General features: G+C 42.4%; 3 protein-coding genes across 7 annotated transcripts; 2 read left to right on the top strand and 1 right to left on the bottom strand.

The window, feature by feature from the left end:
• Positions 1 to 256: 256 nt before the first annotated feature.
• Positions 257 to 13120, bottom strand: LOC5518300 (peptide methionine sulfoxide reductase MsrB). Of its 4 annotated transcripts, none has more exons than XM_001638161.3 (5): positions 12998 to 13120; positions 11428 to 11524; positions 7973 to 8177; positions 7238 to 7334; positions 257 to 443 (listed from the first exon to the last, which is right to left on the bottom strand). In XM_001638161.3, the coding sequence occupies exons 1-5, from the start codon at positions 13089 to 13091 to the stop codon at positions 418 to 420; spliced, it is 519 nt and encodes a 172-aa protein (XP_001638211.2). In that variant the 5' UTR covers positions 13092 to 13120; the 3' UTR covers positions 257 to 417. The 4 variants fall into 4 exon arrangements, with proteins under 4 accessions (XP_001638211.2, XP_032218802.1, XP_032218804.1 ...); XM_032362911.2 differs by having other exon boundaries at positions 11428 to 11527; positions 12998 to 13113; XM_032362913.2 differs by lacking the exon at positions 12998 to 13120 and adding an exon at positions 12337 to 12948 and having other exon boundaries at positions 11428 to 11527.
• LOC116601971 lies at positions 975 to 6952 on the top strand. Its single transcript, XM_032362906.2, has 2 exons — positions 975 to 4270; positions 4363 to 6952. The coding sequence occupies exon 1, from the start codon at positions 975 to 977 to the stop codon at positions 2547 to 2549; it is 1575 nt and encodes a 524-aa protein (XP_032218797.1). The 3' UTR covers positions 2550 to 4270; positions 4363 to 6952.
• A 1272-nt stretch (positions 13121 to 14392) lies between the features above and the next one.
• On the top strand, positions 14393 to 20648 carry LOC5518256 (monocarboxylate transporter 10). 2 transcript variants are annotated; one of them, XM_048730857.1, is made up of 5 exons: positions 14393 to 14512; positions 14861 to 15203; positions 18041 to 18627; positions 18959 to 19328; positions 19736 to 20648. In XM_048730857.1, exons 2-5 carry the CDS (start codon positions 14933 to 14935, stop codon positions 19999 to 20001), a joined length of 1494 nt encoding a protein of 497 aa, XP_048586814.1. In that variant the 5' UTR covers positions 14393 to 14512; positions 14861 to 14932; the 3' UTR covers positions 20002 to 20648. The 2 variants fall into 2 exon arrangements, with proteins under 2 accessions (XP_048586814.1, XP_001638270.1); XM_001638220.3 differs by having other exon boundaries at positions 14393 to 14621.
• The last annotated feature ends 1110 nt before the right edge of the window (positions 20649 to 21758 follow it).

Genomic DNA, 21758 nt, shown 5'->3' with positions numbered 1-21758 from the left:
ACCCCTTGTGGGTGTTTTCCAACCCCTTGTGAGTGTTATCCAACCCCTTGTGGGTGTTATCAAACCTCTTGTTGGTGTTTTCCAACCCCTTGTGAGTGTTATCCAACCCCTTGTGGGTGTTATCCAACCCGTTGTGGGTGTTATCCAACCCCTTGTGGGTGTTATCCAACCCCTTGCGAGTGTTATCCAACCCCTTGTGGGTGAATTCCAACCTCTTGTGGGTGTTATCCAAACCCTGTTGGTGTTATCAAACTCCTTGCCATCACCTGTTTTATTCAAGTTGTAAAATATGGAACACAAGTTCACAAATTTCTTTTGTTGTATTTGTATAAATATAACAAATATTTACTATCCTACTAGCCTATTGTAAATAGAATCAATACCATCTGCTTCATAAATCATACTGGCGATCAAGTGTCATAGCTCGCTCTTCTTCTCACTTTCTGTGGAAAAAATGAACAATAAACCTTAAAAAAAAATTCTAAAAAAACATGTTTATATATTTCAGACCTGAAAGAGTTCAGCCTTCGCTTTGGCTTTTTATTCTAAAACATATGGCCTTGAACTGGTAAAAAAAACAATACTGAAGACTGGGAGACTGCCATCATAACCGAGGAATTAAATATATCCCAACTTTTGACAGGTTCACACTATAGTACTAACATCCTCATATATACCAAATTTTGACAGTTATACACTAGTACTAACATCTGTTCCAGAAGTTCCGTTTCTGTGTACCGGAAGTTGTTAAAATTATTAGTTTATGATCACCAATTATGTAATATGTAATTAGTAATAGGATCGGGTATCATTGTACCAGGCACGGGGTGAACTCGTGAGAGATTGTAAAAGAGATTGTGGAGAGATAGAGAGCTGATTCGAATAAAGTGAGAAGAAAGTCGGAGATCGTTAATTCAGAGTGTCGTTTGGTTCGAAACATTACCAATACGTGGTCCTTCGAAGACGGATAGAAGATGAGTGGGCAGTTAGTCCTGAAAAAGAAAGTGCGTGGAGCTCATAGAGGGGCAGCAACGAAGTTGATTAGAAAGGTAAATGAGATCTTGGATCTTGAAGAACACAGCGAAGATGAGAAGTTAGCGATCCGCCAGCACCGAGACAGCGCCAAAGAAAAGGCAGAGACCGTTCGCGCACTCGACGATGAGGTCATCGAGTTGTCGGCGGAGAAAGAAGATAGCGAAGAGCTCGAGGCAATCATAACGGAGGGCGACGAGATGCGTGCGAGACTGCACGAGGTTATCCACGGGATGGAGGGGTTAATGGCACTGTGGGATCAAGCCGCATCCCCAGCGATCAGCCCGGCTAGCTTACCTAGTTCACCGGCAAGGTCTTCTACCTCGACTGAGGCGAGAGTGAGAGCAAGGCTACCTGAGGTTGAAGTGCCGAAATTTGGTGGCAAAATACAAGAATGGCCGGAATTCTGGGACTCCTTTGAGAGCGCCATTGATAGCAATGGGGCGCTCGCGGACGTAGATAAGTTCGCTTATCTGAAGGGGTTACTGGTAGACGAGGCGAAACATACCATTGCTGGTTTCGCGATGACCGCGGCAAACTACGGCGCTGCTATCGGAATACTTCGCAAGCGATATGGCAAAACCGAGGCTATACAGCGGTCGCACATTAACGACCTACTTAACCTGTCGCCTGTTTTTAACGATGGGGACTTAACGAGGCTGAGGCGGTTCTACGATGTAGCGGAGACGCATTTCCGAGGGCTAGAAGCTCTAAATGTAAATGAAACAAGTTATTCGGGGATCGTGGTACCGGCCCTGCTACAGAAGTTGCTGAACTCGTTCCGGCTCACAACCACCCGTGGATATCAAAACTTCATGTCATGGAGTATGGAAAGACTGTTGGCTGAGATACGAGCGGAGGTAGAGCTGAGAGAAGAGCACAAGCCGATTTCTTCTGAGGCAAGTAACAAGAAACCACAAGACGGTATGCAAAGGCAAACAAGCGGGAGCGCATTATTTGTTGAAGCTAATGGACAGGGAGAGCGAAAGAAAATCTTGGTTAAGTATGCTAGATGTTTTAGATGCCTTAGGAAAAATCACAGGTCCTACGAGTGTAAATCGAAAGATAGTAACTGTAAGGGCTGCGCGGGCGCGCATCATCTTTCAATATGCGAAAATCAAGCTAGTGGCCAAACAGAAACGCCACAGCAGGAACGGGGGGAGAGCGAGCAAGCGGGAGAAGCTAGTTCAAATCACGTAACTTCGGGGTTTGCGGAGAGTTTTCATGTTGGCTCTGGTACGCGCATAGCTTTACAAACAGCGCAGGGCATTGTTAGCTGGGAAGGGGGCGTATCAGCTAGGACAAGGTTTTTGTTTGACGCCGGAAGTCACCGCTCATTCATCACGGCGTCGGCAGCGCGCAAAGCCAAACTTCCTGTCGTTAGGCGTGAATGGCTTTGCATTAACGCGTTTGGTCAGCGCTACCAGAAAGGCACGCTCAGAGAGGTGGTAGAGTTAAATGTAAGTCCTGTAAATGGAGGTGCTAGCATTAATGTGCAGGCGTTCGTAGTGCCATAAATTTCTAGCATACCCAATGGTCACGTAGAGTTAGCTAGAGATCAGTTTCCGCACCTCAAAGGTTTATGGTTCTCAGATGTGAATAGGAATGAGGAAAGACTAGAAATAAAGATTTTAGTTGGAGCGGATTATCTTTGGCATTTTCAGAAAGGACGAGTAATTCGAGGCAAAGTAGAGGAAGCCGTCGCCATAGAGACAGAGTTAGGATGGATATTGTCAGGCCCTATGACAGTAGATAGTGAATGTGTAGAGAATGTACAGATAGTACAGGCTAATTTGTTAGTCCAAGACCGGTCAGCAGAGCAATCAGAGAGTTTGGAGAGTGAGATAGCGAGACTGTGGGATTTAGAGACCTTAGGTATTAGAGAGACACAGGGAGTACAGGAAGAATTTCTGGATAACATTTGTTTCAATGGAGAGAGGTATTCGGTTAAGTTACCATGGAAGGTCAACCACAGATCGTTACCTACTAATTACGAAAACAGCCTAGGACGCCTTCATGGCACAATGAGAAAGCTTAGGCAAGAGCCAGAAGTGCTAGACCAGTACGAGGCAGTAATCAAGGAACAGTTAGAGTCGGGAGTGATAGAGCCGGTTCATGCGTTAGAAGATGGTAACAAGATCCATTACTTACCACATAGAGCGGTAGTGCGTAGGAATGTTGCTACTAGTACACCGGTAAGAGTGATCTATGATGCGTCGGCGAAGACAGGTAAAAAGGGCGTGTCGCTCAACGACTGTTTACACGTTAGACCGTCTCTCAACCCTCTCCTATTTAATGTGTTGCTGAGATTCCGTCTCCACAGGGTAGCCCTCATAGCAGATATCGAGAAGGCTTTCTTGAATATCGAAGTCGACCCTGGAGACCGAGATTGTTTACGATTCTTATTCCCAGAGTACCCGAGAAGGGAGGATTCCGTAATCAAGATATACCGGTTTTGTAGAGTGGTGTTTGGTCTGAACGCCTCGCCATTTCTATTGAATGGAACCTTGAGGCACCACCTCGTGAAGTTTAAAGAGATAGATCCTGAGTTTGTAGAGATGTTAGTCAACAGTTTTTATGTAGATGACTTGGTGACAGGGAGTAACACCCCGGAAGAGGCGTATGAGTTATACGTGAAGTCCAAGTCGAGATTGGCAGAAGGTGGGTCTAACCTGCGCAAGTGGCAGACTAACGATAGCGAGCTCAGAGGTAGGTTGGATGTAAGCGAAGGGAGATGTATGCCAGGTAGTAAAGAAGGTGTGGCGCGTGGTAAGACTAGCCAGGGCGTGGCAAGCGACTGTGATATTCAGAAGGTGTTAGGCCTACCCTGGAATAGCAGTAGTGACACTATAGGACTCACATTTGGCCACCGCAAGTGATCTTGCAGGTATGTTCGATCCCTAGGAATAGTAAGCCCAGTAACTGTAGCTGCAAGAATCCTTTTTCAGACCCTGTGTAGAATGACCGAGTTAACCTGGGACGAGGAATTGACTGGAGAGGTAAGGAAAGAGTGGGAGGCCTGGGTTAAAGAACTGGGAAATTTGATGAGTGTTGAAGTACCTCGGTGCGTATTGGACACGTCCAACCGTAAGGTGCAGATTCACGGGTTTGCTGATGCGAGTCGCAAGGCGAACTGTGCCGTCGTATACCTCGTATACGACGTGGGGGGAAAGAGGCAGGTAAGGTTACTTTGCAGAAAGACTAGAGTGGCCCCCCTTGAAGAGATGACAATCCCCAGGTTAGAGCTAATGGCCGCGTTAATCCTTGCCCGTCTAGTCAGCCATGTTAGAGCTAATGGCCGCGTTAATCCTTGCCCGTCTAGTCAGCCAGGTTAGAGCTAATGGCCGCGTTAATCCTTGCCCGTCTAGTCAGCCATGTTAGAGCTAATGGCCGCGTTAATCCTTGCCCGTCTAGTCAGCCAGGTTAGAGCTAATGGCCGCGTTAATCCTTGCCCGTCTAGTCAGCCAGGTTAGAGCTAATGGCCGCGTTAATCCTTGCCCGTCTAGTCAGCCATGTTATAGAAGCACTAGGCACACTCATTGAAGTAGAAAGCGAGGTGTACCGGTCAGATAGCAAAACAGTGTTATACTGGTTGGCGAACAAAGGTGAGTGGAAACAGTTAGTTAAGCACAGAGTAGATGAAATTTTGCAGCTGACTAGGAACGGTGAGTGGAGGCATTGCTCGGGAGAGCAGAACCCGGCCGACATTGGGTCACGGGGTGCACTCGCCTCCAAACTCAAGAGTAGTGCACTGTGGTGGAATGGCCCACACTGGCTGATTGGTCCCGAACAGGGATGGCCAGCATTACAGATCGAGAGAACGCCAGCTGGGGCGGAAGAGGAGAAGGGCACTGTAAGTATGGTAGTCAACACCAGAGTACCGAAGAGTGACATATCTAGTGTAATCAACCCTAACAATTTCAGTAATTGTAGCAAGTTGTTCAAGGTAACAGCGTATGTTCGGAAATTCATGCACAATGTTAGGGCAGAGAAAGTAGAAGACAGGATGACAGGCAGGTTATCTAGAGAGGAGACGACGAACGCAGAGCTAGAGTGGATAAAGTCAGCGCAAGTAGACTTGACGCAACAAGCGACGTTTAATCAGGTGACCAAGCAGCTAGATTTAGTAGAAGAGGCAGGCATACTTAGGTGCAGAGGGAGACTGGGTAATTCCGAGCTTGCGACAGACGCTAGAATGCCCATAATATTACCGAGAGATCACAGGCTGACAGAGCTGGTTATACTAGACTGCCATAGTAAGTTACACCACAGTGGTGTTAGCGGCACCTTAGCGCAGTTGCGGACAAGGTTCTGGGTTCCGAAAGGTAGACAAGTTGTAAAGAAGATAGTGCATAGGTGTGTCACGTGTAAGAAGCTAGAAGGCAGGGCATACGCGCCGCCTCCCGTGGCGGATTTACCAGGCTTTAGAGTTACGCAGGCAGAGCCATTCTCCAAAGTAGGAGTCGGCTTTGCAGGTCCTCTCTATTACAAGAGTAGTACAGGTATGATGCAGAACGCGTATGTGGCACTTTTCTCGTGTTGCGTGACACGAGCATTGCATCTTGATTTAGTGGTAGATTTAGAGGCTTGTACTTTCAGGAGATGCCTTAGAAGGTTTGCAGCCAGGAAGGGAGCTCCAACGCTGATAGTGTCAGACAATGCGAAAACGTTCAAAGCCGCAGCAAAGGCCCTGAGGGAGCTATATGACCACCCGGAGGTATAAGCATATTTAGGGGTCAACAGAGTATCTTGGCAATTCAACCTAGAGAAGGCTCCATGGTGGGGTGGGTTTTACGAGAGAATGATAGGAAGCGTCAAGCGGGGTTTGAGGAAGACCTTGGGCGAGGCACGATTGACCTATGATGAGCTAATTACAGTTTTGGTGGAGGTCGAGAGCACACTGAACGACAGGCCGCTTACATATGTGTACGATGAGGTCGGAGAGGTGGAGCTTGCACCAGCCCATCTAATGTATGGCAGACGACTAAATAGCTTTCCAGACGAGGTAGTAGAGCCAGACGATGTAGCAAATCCAGACCACAACAGTCGGTTTAGGTATGTAAATGCTAAACTCTCCCATTTTTGGAAGAGATGGAGTAAGGAGTATCTAGCTAGCCTTCGAGAGTTCTATCGTAGTAGTCGTGTCACCGGGCATCATAGGGAGACAGTTCAAGTAGGAGATGTAGTGACGAGTTCCATCGTAGTAGTCGTGTCACCGGTCATCATAGGGAGGCAGTTCAAGTAGGAGATGTAGTGACAAGTTCCATCGTAGTAGTCGTGTCACCGGGCATGGGAGGCAGTTCAAGTAGGAGATGTAGTGACGAGTTCCATCGTAGTAGTCGTGTCACCGGGCATCATAGGGAGGCAGTTCAAGTAGGAGATGTAGTGACAGTGCACGAGGACGGCAGTAAGAGGAGTCAGTGGAAGATGGCGGGAGTAGAGAAGTTGATCAAGGGCAGAGATGACGTAGTGAGAGGAGCACAAGTTAGACTTGTCAAGAAGGGCAAGCCATCTCGCCTGGACAGACCAGTCCAGAGACTCTACCCCATAGAAGTTAGTTGCGCGGACTCGACAGTGAATCGCATCGCGTGCGCGGACAGGAGTGTGCATACCAGAGCCAGGTCCACTCGAGCCGCAGCATTGCACGCGCAGAATAGAATCGCGATCGGGGCTTTGCTTGACTCCTAAGAGTCAAGGGGGGGGGGGGGGGGGGGAGTGTGTTGCAGAAGTTCCGTTTCTGTGTACCGGAAGTTGTTAAAATTATTAGTTTATGATCACCAATTATGTAATATGTAATTAGTAATAGGATCGGGTATCATTGTACCAGGCACGGGGTGAACTCGTGAGAGATTGTAAGAGAGATTGTGGAGAGATAGAGAGCTGATTCGAATAAAAGGAGAAGAAAGTCGGAGATCGTTAATTCAGAGTGTCGTTTGGTTCGAAACATTACCAATAACACCCTCATATATCCCACCTTTTTACAGGTATACACTAGCACTAATACCCTCATATATCCCAACTTTTGACAGATATACACTAGTACTAACACCCTCATATATCCCAACTTTTGACAGGTATACACTATACTTTAACACTCTCAAATATCCCAGAATTCGGTAGGTTTAGTATACACAAGTACTGGAACCTTCATATATCCCACCTTTTAGTAGGTATACACTAGTACTAACAACTTTATATATCCTACCTTTCGGTTCAAACTTCAAGGATGCAGAGTTGATGCAATATCGTTGACCAGTTGGTTGAGGACCATCCTCAAATAGGTGACCAAGATGCGCCCCGCACTAGGAAAAGAATGGATTGGATGTTAATCTGACTGTATAAAGTCTGAGTTAATTATTGCCTCTAATTTCCAAATTATACAATTTTCCGGATTTTCTCTTCTCTGACTCACATCTTGTAAGAATGATATTACTATAGCATTAATTGGTTATTATTAGCATAGAAATAATAAAATAAAGGAATTTCTATCATAGCTGATCAAAGGACTGTAACAACTGAAAGGGTATTGCTCACAGGGCCATAGCAGGGGTAGGGCACTGGGGCCTGTGTCCCCCTCCCCCAATATTTTCAAAAATTATAAGGAAATGACCAGTAGGTGCATGGCTGTGCCCCCAATATTTTCTTAATGTTTCTGTATTGTGCCCCCCCCCCAATAATTCGAGGCCTGCTATGGCTAACTAGAATCTTGTTAAGTTATTGGCTGCTATAGTAATTTAGCAACTCAGAATCCAAAATGATGAAATTAGAAAACTGCCAAAACAATCAATGTCATTTGCTGAAAAAGTTGTTTTTTGGAAAGTTATTTAAATAGCACTCCTTAAATGTCATCTTTGAATTCAATAATACAATAGTAGATTGACCTAGCACTGTTAAATGACTGGATCATAAACAAGGCCACTATTTCATAAGATTGACTCACATTGGCACACACGACTTCAATTCGTCTCATTCCATGAGAAAAGTCCGATTTCTGCTTGACATTTCCATGAGCTATGACATCATAGAAAGATGGCCATCCACTGCCTGAGTCATATTTATTTTTAGAGCTGAATAGCTCTATGTCACAAACAACGCATCTATAGATACCAGGGTCCTTTTTATCCCAGTATGCTCCAGTGAATGCCCTAAACAGGAAGTAATTACATCCAGACAATAGATTAAAGGCTGAGCCACAATAAGACTAGTAACAAAATGGCTTCAAAGTTACCTTCCAAAGATAGTGTAAAATGGTTTCTTTACAAATAAAAATCAGCAACAAATGGTGGTGTGAAGGAGGGGAAGTGTGGCTTCACAGAAGATGTTTCAGAATGCTTTCACTCACATTCACATAGCTGTCAACCTTGCTTTTGGAAAAATCTTGAGAAAAAACAGTGAATTTATCATAAGTATCAACATAGCTGTCAACCCAACTTGGACAGAAATCTTGTGAAATTGGGTGAAATACAGTAAATAATTATGTGGAGGAAAAAAAAAAACAAAAGAGCCAATGCAGGTGAATACAGAGGATGCATATAACCATACTCACACAACTTAGGCTTGGGTTGAGGTCCAAAATCTTGTTACACCCGCCTAAAGCAGATGAGTTAACAGCTATGTACAAGATGTACCAAGATAGCTAATGCTAGGCTTGAGAAAAAGTTCAAAATCAAATGCAAGAGAGTTGACAGCTATGCATTCCAATTTTATAAGAGTGATGCCACAATGTAAGTAATAAATTGATTAACAAAACTGATCATCAAAAGGCAATTGATAGAAAATAGCTCATTTATTATCATCTATTGATATAGTTATAAATTTATATCAATTGTTTTCAATTTTCATCAACCAAAATTGCTGTCAGAAGTCTTAACATGGTCAAGTTTTCACAAAAAAGTGTTGATCAAATAAGTTAGTTATTGTTCTATTCATAGTTAGTAGAGGGAGACTGGTTAGGAAAGCCGGCGAACTTCAAACAAGCATGTCTTTGTTCAATTTATTGATGGTCATGTGATATTATACATGCACATCAACGCATAACCCATGTGAAAAGGAGGACAATGTTTCACAGTAGCTTCACATGGGTTTCACATCATCATTTCACATGGTAATCATGTGAAAATTTCACATGGTCAGTTCACATCAATTTCACATGTTTTTCACATAGTCCCTTCCAGTAGTGATAACAAGCAAAACAAGCAAACTTCTAGTAATCAAGATTTATTTTACGACAACATCCATTCGTTTTTAGCTTTAAACTCTAAATAATTGCAAAGTCTTCAAGTTTAAAGTATCGGCAAGGACACCAGGCGATAATTGGGCGGTTAAAGGCAGTGGATCTTGCTGGAGAAAGCAAGGAATCGGGATATGGAAGCTGCCTGCTGGGTCTACATTAATATTTGTGAGAGGCATTTCCGAGACAAAGACATTGAGATGTATGGTCGATGGTCTGTGTTTTTAAATTTTAGCTTACTTTGCTGGAGTTTATTTTACACATTGCTTCTCTGATTTCCCGATTATTCTACTTGCAGTTCATGGCAAAGTTAAGATCACAAAGAGGCTAGTATTCGGCACTATTCCATCGCAGAATATGCCACAAAAAAGCCACGAAACACCAAAGCCAGAGCCAAGACCTGGGCGTTCGCTTGTCAACACAAAACCATGAGTAGAGGAAAAGGCAGTTTGTTACTCCCATATTCATGGAGTCTGGAAAGCGACTTCATAGGCTTGAAACCCTGAAGAATTGGAACAGTAGAATTATGAGTGACAGGGTTATACTTGAGAAGAAGAACGATGAATACTTGCTTCCAGAGTTGGAGATAAGTGTGGATGACAGCCTGGGCTTTACTGTCAAAGCACTTTGATGCTTTATAGTAGAAAATCAGTATGAGGACATTACAATTAGTAACCTGGTCAAAAATGTAGAAAGCTACATCTTGTGCGAAGGTGCAAAAATATAAGATAACTGCAAAGTTATATCACCATGATGCCCTGTGTACTTGTAATGACCAAGATGAGGATGAAGACCAGGCAATGCAGCAGTTTCCAAGCAAAGCCTACTGGAGGACGACTGGTTGTTTGATTATATGAACGAGTGATACTTCTGTGAGTCGTTCATGTCTGATTATACAAGACTTGCTGAAAGTTCTGGTCAAGCAAAGAAAAGACAGCTGTCTACCCCTACCTGCAAATGTCAAAAGCACCAGTTTCTAAATCAAATCTGGATAGAATTAAACTGAAATTGAAAGGACAAAGATTACGATGTGCAAAACTGAAACAGGAACTGAATGAAATGAGAGTGGAACTGTAAAAGTCAAGCATTAGGATTGATCATGGCCTTAGTAGTGACTCGACCATGCTTTTTGATAAAGATGACTCCCATGTTTCACCGTTCATGAATCTATTCCGGCAACAACAGAAGAAACCTTTCTCAACTAGTAGTGCAACTGGTGTGCGTGACCATCCTATGATCATTAAATTCTATGACTAATGATTCTATAACTATGTTTTATTGGAAACACAAGTTTAAAATAAAAGAAGGCATCTAAAAATGGCTGAAAATGTGAAACTCCCAAAAAGCCCAAAGCAAAGTGTAACCTTATTTTGTTCTTCCGACAACTGCCATGTAGTGTCATTGAATTAGATCAATTAACAGTAAAATCAGTTTCAGTATGTTTTTATCAATTTCTAGATAAATTCTCGTTTTTTTATTAATTACCACTTTTTATCAATTGGTCTTATTTTTTATAAATTATAATCAATATTCATCATTTAGACTCACGGTGATTTTGATTATCAATTGTTATGTAATAAATCTATATCAATTAGACAATCAACTATATTATCAATTTTATCAATTAGTTTTTATCAAGGATACCTATGTAATCAATCTTATCAATCACCGGGCTGGAAGTTCATGCTAGTCACCAATGCTTCTGATCATTCTACCTATTAGGTTATAGCTCAGCCCAGTTTCTGGGTTCCCTGTGGTGTTTCAGGTTCCCTGTGTCCAAAACTTTCTCCGAGTTGGCTCTCCCCAGCACTGCTCACTTAATGGCCAGCCACAGGGGTTCCAATATAGCCCAAGGAACTGGACTAGTTTTAACTATTTATACAATGACACTTGTAAATTGCACGCTCTGATTGGTCAAGAGTACATGTGTTATTAGGGGACACATACACGCTTGCCGTCAGCATGGGTGCGCGCTCCCCAAAAACCTAGATTGTAAAGTAAGAAAATATTAATTGTTATATAAAACAAATAAATCTCATTGTTTTGTGTGTCTGTTCTCTAATAGATGCTAAGAAGACTTCACAGCCTGTCAGGAACAACAGTCATGCAACTCAATGTTATAACTATGTAAAGCTATTGAGTTAATTTTGCTTACACAATAATACCTTTCAGTGCCGCTATCTTGTGTGACTGAAAACTGCTCAGGCGTAAGCTTCTCTTGGAGTGCATCCTTGCTGAACTTAACCTTGAATTCCTCTTTAGCTACTTAAAATACAAAAAATACAAAGCATTTTAGCTACTGAAAACAGAACAAACAGGCGCATACACAGGTGCACAGGGGGCACGCGCACACCCCCCCCCCCTTGGCAGCCAAAAAGTGGGTCATTTCTTAAAAAGGAACCTTCAAATACTAGGCTTTTTCTATAAGATACACGTGACTGTGTAATCCTCAGCCAATCCTGCATAGGCACCTGACAAATACATGACATTGCTTAAATTTTTAGCTACTTAAAATACAACATATACAAAGCATTTAAGCTATTGAATATAGAACAAATACATGGCATTTAAGCTACTTAAAATAGAACATATACAAAGCATTTTAGCTTCTGAATATAGAACAAATACATGGCATTTGAGCTACTGAAAATAGAAAAAATACATGATGGCATTTAAGCTACTGAAGATGAAACAAATATAAAGCACTTTATCTTCTGGTTTGATTAATACAATAATGCAGAGGTAGTTGCTTGTTTGAAACTAATTAAATTTCCTTCTTTTATGGTTTTTATAAGATTACCTCCTAAGATTACCACTAATGTCCTTAGAAAATTTCAAGAAATGTGCACAGGTCCTCGCCAGTGCCATATAAAGTGAGTTCTAATGTACCTTAACTTGAAAAGATGAGGATATACACAACATAGATTGTTAGTTCTCCTGTCAGTGCAATAAGATTCATGATTCTCAGCCTTATGCAAGCTGTAAATCCCTTGCTCAACCAAAATTTTTTAAGGTTTTAGTCCAAAAGTTGACATCTTAAAATTCAAATTGTTAAAATCAAAATGATTTTGTACCTTGATACCTCTTTAAATGTGATGGTTTAAAATTAGGTGGAAGATCTGGTGGAATAATTCTCCACATTGCTCATAGCATAAAAGCAGGCAGCTTTATCTTGGCAAAACCCAGTAAGCATTAAAAGTATCAATAATGCAAAACAGCAAGCCGGGAGTATGTAGGTTTCTGTGGAGGTCATTCTAAGCTTGCCAAGAATGGGTCTATCCCGCTATTAACCCAAATATAGCAATCAGAGATGCCAAATTGAGCTATAACACACCAGGTTTAGTGGCTGAGTGGGTCTCAAGGGATGGCCTTTTCACTTATGACGTAAAGGGTTTTATACGGTCACGAGTTTGTCCACAGAAAGTCAAAATAAACACGAAAACGATATGTTCTAAGACCACATAGGCATTTTTATAACCAACATCATATTCAAAGTGGATACAAGATGCTGATATTGATACGGCGAAATGACAGGCTTGATCTTGTTCGAAAAAAAAATCTGGCGTTGATGACGATGATTTCTTTCTGTGCTTACTGTCATTATAAGTTACTCAATGTCAAAAATTTATCAAAAAGTATAATCACTCGATTCATTCGAGAAAATGCTCTAAGTATTGTAGAATTCAAACCTTCTTGAAAGTTTTACAAACACATTAAAGCTTTTATAATACAGACCTTCGCTCCCCATTACAGTTTTCCTAACGATAAACCAAATTGCAAGTAGAATTACAGACAACAGATCCAACCTTTGCGGTCTTATAATTAACATTGCGTAATGTTGTTTTCCTCTCTCGCGCATAGTTTTAATGGCGCATGCAGACCGCTGGCTGACATACTGCTAGGCGTTACGCACAGGCGGCCCAAGCTCTAAGGCTGTCTAAATTCATATATGCAAAAAAATGTTTTAATATTTTTTCATTGATTCGGCTCAGAAGTAACCGGGCCCCCTTGACTGGCAAGGGAGTATTACGTTATTCAAATCATTGATAAGTTTGCTATCTTTTTTAGGAGGCGCTAATTTCTTTCCAATAGATTCCTACTCTGAGTGGGGTCCAGTCCCCTCCGGGGTACCACAGGGTCCAAGCAGGGTCCGTGGTTATTTGTTTTATTTATCAAACACTTATGGAAGTACGTAGACGACACCACGGTCTCCGAAGTGTTATTGAAAGGGGAATTAAGCAGCGCTCAGGGGTTGGTCAACGACATCATTGAGTGGTCCCACGACAATAGAGTAGTCCTTAATCCCGATAAATGCAAAGAGATGAGAATTTCGTTTGCGCGCTCGCCCCGACCTTTCGCTACCATTGCCATCGAGGGAAAGGAGCTTGAGGTCGTTAAAAGCACGAAATTATTAGGGCTCACAATAAGCGATAACTTGTCGTGGAACGCTCATGTGAACGAGGTAGTCAAGAAATCGAGCAAAAAGCTATACTTTTTAATCCAACTAAAAAGGGCTCGGCTACCTCCCTCAGACTTATCTTTAATTTACAAAGCTTGCATTCGTTCGGCCGTCGACCATGCGGTGCCGGTTTTTCATAACGCCCTGCCGCAGTACCTAAAAAATGAGCTCGTACGTATCGAGAAAAGGGCGCTATCTATAATTTTGCCCCGTACGAGCTACGATGGTGCTTGTGATTTGTTGGGCATAACACAATTAGAAGTGCACCACGGCCTAATTTGCAGCAAGCTCTTCGTCGAAATAGTTTCTGATCCGAATCATAAACTATAGAGCTTGCTGCCTCCATCAAACGTTTCAAGCCATAACCTTAGAAAAAAACGGCCCTTTGCCTTGCCCCGCCTCAAAGCAAACAGAGCCATGAATCTTTTACATTCACGATGGCCAACAAATCTTAAATGGAGAGTTATATATGATTAATTTTATATGGGATGAACTTTATCACGTTTTTAAATTTTTATATTTTATATTTATTAGTGTATATAGTTAAATTTATTATAGTTGTAATATAGTATCTATTGTTTTGTAAATGCCTAATTCAGCCTATGGGCTGCTACGCAATTTTTTCCTAATAAACTATCTATCTATCTAATGTATGGTCTTGCTGTGTAGAAGGCTTGGTTACCTAGGAGCACCACTCTTTCGGAGGACAAGATTGCCTGAGCCTGAGTTCTGTTTATGATTAATTTATTGTGTATTTAACATCAGAGTAGTGCTTCACCGCTTAGTGACAGGTGAATTTGATACAATGAGCCTTGTGCTTCATTCTGTTTATTGGATGGTCCACTAACAAGACTACCGATGCTTTATAAAAGCAGCGGTTTCTTTCGACCAGTTATAAACGTTAGTCTTAATGATTTCTGCAGGTTTTGTTTTTATTTCAGAATACGTTTTTATCTGGGCCTAAAGGTCTATTGTTCTTTATTCTTGTGGCATGTTAATTTCCTTGGACCTCTGTAGTTCGTTATAAAAAACACGGAGCTCCAACGACACACGCACCAAAGGAGACAGTTTTAAAATGTATCTTTCAAGGTCAACTTCTAAGCGCAATTACTTATCTCTCTTCATTTCTGATCTCTAAGGAATTTGCGGTTTTGCGTCCGTGAAAGCGAACGAGAATCGAGATTCGGTGGAAGGTTCTCTCGACATAAATCATGCCGTCCACCGGTAACGAGCCTTCCTTGCGTACAAAGCGATCCCCTTCTACCGTCACAATTGAGAACCTGACGGCCATTCCTGTCGGTGGAAGTATGTCGTTGATGTACATAGAAACTGATAACTCGAGATCCAAAGACAGAGGCTGGGCCTGGATGGTTTGCGCCGGGTCGTTCCTGATAATGTTTATTGTTTACGGGATCCATACATCGTTTGGCGTTCTCCTCAATGCCTTGTTGAATCATTTTCATGAAAGTAAAGCAAAGACAGGTAACATGAATCATAAGTGATATACTTAGATATACTATCAGTCTGATATCTTTTTAGTTCTTAAAGGGCAGAAGACTTTTTAGAGTATTATATTTACCCACTCTCGCAGCGTCATCCATAGCATTGATTTGCTAACGTGATAGCATGAAAAAAAAAAAAGAATTATATGTTTGTTTAGATTCAGAAACTGATCTCACCTGTTGTCATCTTATATTCGTCGTTTTTTATTCCATCTTTATGTACTGTGAGTCGCCGTGCTGTCTGCTTAATAAGTTTTTCTTTCGAGACATTTTTCGATTTCATTTCTATTTAGGGTCGTTCAAATAATGTAAATGTAACTTTGTTAAAAATTAATGCACCGCATTGCGTTGGTCTAGAAAGAAACCAATAAAGTCTTCAGCATGCAAGACTTGAAACTAGACACTGGTTATTTAGATATTCACTATAACTTATTAGATATCAAGAAATATGATTAAATTGGAGATACCCAGCCACATCTGTTGTACGATGGGATTTCACTCCACAGTTTCTACAGGGGAAAGTAATATAAAAAATGGAATTACTGGCTTAACTTGCTGGCCCCATACTAGCAGTGCCAGTATTACTGGCTTAGCTTGCTGGCCCCGTACTAGCAGTGCTAGTATTACTGGCTTAGCTTGCTGGCCCCGTACTAGCAGTGTTATTATTACTGGCTTAGCTTGCTGGCCCCATACTAACAGTGTTATTATTACTGGCTTAGCTTGCTGGCCCCATACTAGCAGTGCCAGTATTACTGGCTTAGCTTGCTGGCCCCATACTAGCAGTACTAGTATTACTGGCTTAGCTTGCTGGCCCCATACTAACAGTGTTATTATTACTGGCTTAGCTTGCTGGCCCCGTACTAGCAGTACTAGTATTACTGGCTTAACTTGCTGGCCCCATACTAACAGTGTTATTATTACTGGCATAGCTTGCTGGCCCCGTACTAGCAGTGCTAGTATTACTGGCTTAGCTTGCTGGCCCCATACTAGAAGTGTTATTATTACTGGCTTAGCTTCTGGCCCCGTACTAGCAGTACTAGTATTACTGGCTTAGCTTGCTGGCCCCATACTAACAGTGCCAGTATTACTGGCTTAGCTTGCTGGCCCCATACTAACAGTGCCAGTATTACTGGCTTAGCTTGCTGGCCCCATACTAGCAGTGCTAGTATTACTGGCTTAGCTTGCTGGCCCCATACTAACAGTGCCATTATTACTGGCTTAACTTGCTGGCCCCATACTAGCAGTGCTAGTATTACTGGCTTAGCTTGCTGGCCCCATACTAGCAGTGCTAGTATTACTGGCTTAACTTGCTGGCCCCATACTAGCAGTGCTAGTATTACTGGCTTAGCTTGCTGGCCCCATACTAGCAGTGCCAGTATTACTGGCTTAGCTTGCTGGCCCCATACTAGCAGTGCTAGTATTACTGGCTTAGCTTGCTGGCCCCATACTAGCAGTGCTAGTATTACTGGCTTAGCTTGCTGGCCCCGTACTAGCAGTACTAGTATTACTGGCTTAGCTTGCTGGCCCCGTACTAGCAGTACTAGTACTACTGGCTTAGCTTGCTGGCCCCATACTAGCAGTGCCAGTATTACTGGCTTAGCTTGCTGGCCCCATACTAGCAGTGTTATTATTACTGGCTTAGCTTGCTGGCCCCATACTAGCAGTACTAGTACTACTGGCTTAGCTTGCTGGCCCCGTACTAGCAGTACTAGTATTACTGGCTTAGCTTGCTGGCCCCATACTAGCAGTGCTAGTATTACTGGCTTAGCTTGCTGGCCCCATACTAGCAGTACTAGTACTACTGGCTTAGCTTGCTGGCCCCATACTAGCAGTGCTAGTATTACTGGCTTAGCTTGCTGGCCCCATACTAGCAGTACTAGTACTACTGGCTTAGCTTGCTGGCCCCGTACTAGCAGTGTTAGTATTACTGGCTTAGCTTGCTGTAAGTCAGTCAATGTAAGTTTCATGGGGATATGAAAGTTGAAAGTGCTGAGGGCATATTTGCCCCGAAACACCTGAACGCCAATATCTTGCAAATTTATGCAAAGGTTTTTCTTTAATTCTCACATTTTTAGGTTTCACCTTAACGGCGCCGCCTCTCCCGACACTGTGATGTCATAATTATTATTATTATTCTCACCATTTTTCGTGTTTTAATAATGATCATGTCATCATTCGGCTCATTCGACTTATCGATTCGTTATTATTTCAGTTTTGTCAATATTTCTCTTTCAAATTTGTGGGCATACATATATATTCGAAATATACGGGAGGGATAAGCTTGAGGCTTGGCACCTAGACAATACGTTTAGTTACGTTTTCTGTTGCATATATATCGGACTATGATGGTCGCTTTTGTGTTATGTGTACTTTTGCTTTTTAAATTGTTTTCTAAGTCTTAAGCGTTCATGTCTCTGCAGTTTGGGTCGTGTACCTTTGCTTTCTAAATTGTTTTTTAAGTCTTAAGCGTTCATGTCTCTTTGCAGTTTGGGTTGTGTACCTGTGCTTTCTAAATTGTTTACTAAGTCTTAAGCGTTAATGTCTCTTTGCAGTTTGGGTTGTGTACCTTTGCTTTCTAAATTGTTTACTAAAGTCTTAAGAGTTCATGTCATTTTGCAGTTTGGGTTGTGTACCTTTGCTTTCTAAATTGTTTTCTAAGTCTTAAGCGTTCATGTCTCTTTGCAGTTTGGGTTGTGTACCTTTGCTTTCTAAATTGTTTTCTAAGTCTTAAGCGTTCATGTCATTTTGCAGTTTGGGTTGTGTACCTTTGCTTTCTAAATTGTTTTCTAAGTCTTAAGCGTTCATGTCTCTTTGCAGCTTGGGTGGGTTCCATTGGCCTCAATTTCCTGTTTCTTGGAAGTCCAGTGACGAGCCGCGTAGCCGAGCGCTATGGAATCAGAACTGTCACAATACTTGGAGGCGTGTTTATAAGTCTTGGTCTCTTTCTAACGTCCTATGCACCTAACATCGTCGTTATATATATCACATACGGACTACTGTTCGGCTCAGGCACCAGTCTTTGCGGGACGATGGCTTTGATCATTTCTGTCGATTACTTTGACAAGCATTTGTCACTTGCAACCGGGATCGTTGCGGCAGGCTGCAGTATCGGAACTTTAGTGCTGGCTCCGACCTTGCAGTTTCTGGTAGAGAAACTCGGATGGCGTTACGCTGTCCGGATTTTGGCCATGTCCGGAGTGTTCATTGCGTGTGCTGGGTTCGTATACCGACCACATGAGCGGCGAAGAGAAACATTCTCTAACGATCGAGCAACTAGGTCTCTTAACGAAAATAAAAAGTGCGAGTTCTTTGATTGCTCTGTGCTAAGGAATAAAGCGTTTATCTTGTGGATTTTTACTACGTCCATTGCCGGATTTGGCTATTTCATTCCACATTTTTTTCTGGTGAGTTTCGTTCTTTTTTTGTCACTGAAATTTCGGTTCTATAGAGGACTGGTATTGTTAGACTTATTGACTTTAAGCTCTTTATATATCTCATTTCATCTCACTGAAAAACGTTTATCCATGATGTTTGCGTGTGTGCTCGCTTTTCATGAAAACATGCTTACTGGCGTAGCGCGTGACAATGCTTGTGTATCAACGCTAGCGCGCCGTTTGTGCCTCCGTCTTACGCAGAAGACGCCAAAACGTCCTTTGCACGAATCCCTCCTCCCCCTGCTAGTCTGCGAGCCTAATTGCGTTTTTCCTCCTTGACTATCTTTTTTGTCGCCAATAGGTACGATACTCCGAAGATCTCGGAATCCCTCCGTCTACAGGCAGCTGGCTCATTTCGTACCTCGGTATCGCATCGGCAGTCGGTCGGATCTTATTTGGAAAGCTTTCGGATATTTGCTGTATTCGCAATCTTCATATCTACAAGGCCTGTATGTTACTCTCTGGCCTTGCATCAGCGTTGTGTTCGGTCGCCACAACATATGGCGGACTTATAACGTATGTAGTGGCATTAGGGATTTTGGACGGCTCGTATATAGGGCTGATGTCCATTGTGACACTTGAGATTGTTGGGTTTTCAAAGATATCCCCCGCATGGGGAATACTATTCTTCTGTCAATCATTCACCTATCTTCTGGGCCCGCCAGCAGCCGGTAAGTAGTCAGCGGTTTTTCTTTAAAATAGCTAACTAAAAAAGTACATATAAGGCTAAGCATAAGAATAAGGGAAATACCCCCTGGTTTTCGAGGATGAAGAATAAGTGGGAAATACCACTGGGTTTCCGAGGATGAAGAATAAGTGGGAAATACCCCTGGGTTTTCGAGGATGAATAATAAGTGGGAAATACCCCCTGGGTTTCCGAAGACGAAGAATAAGTGGGAATTGCAAAAATGACCCACTAGTAAAATTCCTGTATTGTTGTTATTGGCGTATAAAAAAGCTTTCCCCTCGATATTATTCATCTTCCCCTTTTTTCCATTCTATCACACTGTGTGTGATAGAATGTTTATGAAATTTCATTTAACTAATTCCCCCCCCCCCCCCCCCCCCCCACTTTCAGGTCTCTTGTATGACACCGTGAAGAGCTTTAAGCCTGTGTTCTACCTGGCATCCGGTCCAATGATCTTTGGGGGAGTTATTCTGCTCTTCGTATCCTGTGCCCAGACAAAAACACAGACCAAAACGGTTATAGAGACTGCCAGTTTATCCAGCAACTCTCCGAACCCTCTCAGAGGCGCTAATTTGACACCTCCGACGATAATTGTGACTCACGTGGCTGATGAGCACTCAAGACTAATGGTTGATGAGAGACTAACATCGATATAGCAGGCATATCATGCCCAAAGAAAATGGAGAGAACTTGGAAAAGGCAAAAGAGCGCGCAAGTCAAAGTAAAAGATATGGCGACCCTATCTACGCACCTGCAAATCCCAAAACTAGGCTGTACCTATCTACCTACATGAACCTAGATAAACCTAGGGTGGATCTAGATGAGCCTTGATGTACCTAGGTGGACCTAGCCTGGATCTAGATATGGGCGGGTAAAAATAAGGAGAGGGGGGTCTGAATTTTGATAGGGATGGAGGTGACTCTGATATATTTTCTGATATATATATTCTGATATATATTCTGATATATACTCTGATATATATTCTGATATATATAAATTTGTCGCTTGGCGCTACGTATACACTAAGTATTTCCCCTTTTCCGGGAGGAACCTCTGCTGTTGTGTTATGTACGCGCGCGAAATTTGTATAACTATTTTGGAGTAAAATGCGTATTAGTATGATTCAGTCCGGAATCCCCCGTCTTTACAAGGAAGCAGAGAGTGCGGATAACTATTCATAATTTTTCTAAAGAGCTTCTATAGTCTGGTTATGGGTTAAGGGAATTTTTTTAGCTGCTCTGGTCATTTTGATATATTAGAAGAAAAAGGGTGTATTAATAAAGACAAAACAAGAACAGCCAAACAGTTGTTAGAAGCTATAGAAACTTGGTCACTTTGAGCTCTCGCTTAATGGTAATGGCAATATCAAATGTTAATGATGGTTATTCGTGACACACCGTATTTTTTCTTACTTGCTTGATTCCACATTATTCAAAAAGGTTGGGGATGCCAAACGAACTTGTTAAGGTAATTTTTATAGGCCCGATTCCTAAGTCGCGCCACTGCAGTTTTATTTCAATTCACCGAACCATTTCAGCGCTGCCGTTCGTAAACAAATCGTCAACAGCCCGCGAGTCAAGTCAAGACGCGTGTATTTCTTACGAACATAACGCTAAAAATAAAACATTGCGCTCATGGCAGGTCCGTACCCAAGGGGGAGGGGGTGCGAATTTGATAAAAATGGCATTCTAGATCACTCTGGTATATCATAAATCTATATGTCAAACTTTTTTGTAGCAAAATCCGAAAAAAAAGTCCCTTATGGCATTAAAAATCCCTTTCTTAATTAAATCGGGGGTGGTCAGATTTTTATCAGGAAACTCAACCCCTCTAGCCCCCCTCCGCCCGGAAATTTTGGTCTTCTTTTTCGGATGTCCCCCCCCTCCCCCCAAGAAAAATCCTGGGTACAGGCCTGCACGGCACATGGGAATGATTCATGGAAAAGAAACTGGTCATGGGGCCCTTACACGTTTTTTTTACCATACCAAGTGTGGCAAGGATTTTCATAGTTGCAGCTTGCATTTTGATAGTGAAAATGGTTCCACAGCAGATGATCCTGACCCTATATCTGCAGATGTCAGTAAAGGAAGGGTAAGTTATTTATTTTTGGTTTATTTAGTTTCACTTTCCCGACGAACACTAGTGTTTTGGGTAGGTTGAAAGTTTCAAGCGTAAGGCGTATTTTGAGCATGGGACAGAGAGAGAATTTGCTTCACAAAAGAGCATGATTACTGGGATGCCTGTGGGAGCAACATCATGCAGCAGTGTGCGGAAACAGCATCGTTCAAAGACGTGTGAACAGACTAGGGAGAGAGAGGAGTGACATGTTTTATTTTTAAAACTATCTAAAAGCATATACCCATTTTCAGCCTCAAAAGCATATCAATATTTTTTTTCTACGGACAAGGCAGGA

This window comes from Nematostella vectensis, chromosome 1 (genome assembly GCF_932526225.1).
Source record: "Nematostella vectensis chromosome 1, jaNemVect1.1, whole genome shotgun sequence".
Classification (NCBI taxonomy): Eukaryota; Metazoa; Cnidaria; class Anthozoa; order Actiniaria; family Edwardsiidae; genus Nematostella; species Nematostella vectensis.
Note: the sequence above shows the minus strand (reverse complement) of the source record. Positions and strands in the feature narration are given on the sequence as shown.